Raw genomic sequence first — 1,435 nt, forward strand, 5'->3', positions numbered from 1 at the left:
TTAATTACATTTTTCTTAATTTTTCTTAATAATTTTCTTAATTACAAATTTTTGTCTTCAAATTTTTTGTTTTATTAAAATTACTCATTAGAATGAATACGATTGAATAGATTGATGAATAAATGAATGAATGAATGAATAAATAAATAAATAAGTAAGCAAATAAACAAATGAATGAGAAAATAGATGTATAGTTAATAAGTTATTTGAAATGGTAAAATTTTGCCTAAAATTATTGGTGAAATTCCACGACACTTATTGTTTATTATATTAGCAAATGAAAATAGCCACACCTAAGCATTTATAATGTGTATTCATCATGAGAATATCGATAAATGTTGGCCCAGTACCACTACCCATCGTATCCTCGTACCAGGATATCCGGGGAATAATTGTTGGATTACTGTTACTAGTAAACCTGTAAGATGAGCAATTTCGTATGTGTCATAATAATTCCTACAAAAAAAAAAAATCAAATTTCACGATTGCAATTTAATGTAAAATTGAATTTGTATGTCAAACTTTTTTTATTGATATAAAATTTTAATTAATTAAACTTACGCTTTCTTACTGTAATGCATCACACTACCATAATCATATGGAAGACCATAATTATAATTATCTTGTTGTGATGTGCGCACAAAATTTGGCGATAAACCAACCTTAATTTCATAATTAATAAGCTTCAGTCGAAAAAACTTTCAATGATTTAAAAAAAAATAATTGAATTGAAGTGAACTATTGATTTTGAATATAATTATTTAACAATCAGTTATGCAAATGCTTGCAAAAAAAAAACTATATTCTTAATTGTATCATTGTCATATATTTGTCACATTATTACTTTTTGGATGCACACTGATCTAAACGACCATATTTAAATTTCTACAATTCTGATTGTTAAATATTGATATTCGCAAAATGTGATGAATAACTGATTTATTAAAATTTAATTATTTTTAAAATAAAATCGAAACTGAAAATCATACCTGATTCTTATAATTTTTCATTTAGTATTTTTTTCAAAATAATTTTCAAATTAAAAAGATGAAAGAATTTACTTGGATATTATTAAATTTAATCCAAATATATCGGTCACGATCTGATCGAGTATGAGTATGTAAAAAGCCTAATGCATGGCCGATTTCATGTGAAATTGTATGAATCTAAATTAAATTTAGCATGATTATTTGATAATAATAAATTTTGCAATGAAAAAGAGGAAGAGATAGAGAAAAAGAAAGAAAGAAAAAAAGATGACGTTTGTGACAGTGGAATTGGGATAATTTTGTAAAATCAGATTCAATAATTAGCACCAATAATAATATAATAATAACAACAAAAATAATAACAATAATAATAATGATAATAATAATAATAATAATAATAATAATAATAATAATAATAATAATAATAATAATAATAATAATAATAA

General features: G+C 22.7%; 1 protein-coding gene across 1 annotated transcript in view; it reads right to left on the bottom strand.

Moving 5' to 3' along the window:
• Positions 1–270: 270 nt before the first annotated feature.
• The window catches only part of LOAG_17999 (hypothetical protein), a gene marked incomplete at both ends in the record, with an annotated part of 4,732 nt that continues 3,567 nt past the window's right edge, over positions 271–1,435 (bottom strand). Inside the window, 3 exons of the mRNA XM_020450669.1 lie at positions 271–418; positions 562–662; positions 1,062–1,166. Of these exons, the coding sequence (XP_020305626.1) occupies positions 271–418; positions 562–662; positions 1,062–1,166 (354 nt within the window). The remainder of the gene's footprint in view (positions 419–561; positions 663–1,061; positions 1,167–1,435) is intronic.

This window comes from Loa loa, assembly GCF_000183805.2.
Source record: "Loa loa unplaced genomic scaffold supercont3.170, whole genome shotgun sequence".
Lineage (NCBI taxonomy): Eukaryota > Metazoa > Nematoda > Chromadorea > Rhabditida > Onchocercidae > Loa > Loa loa.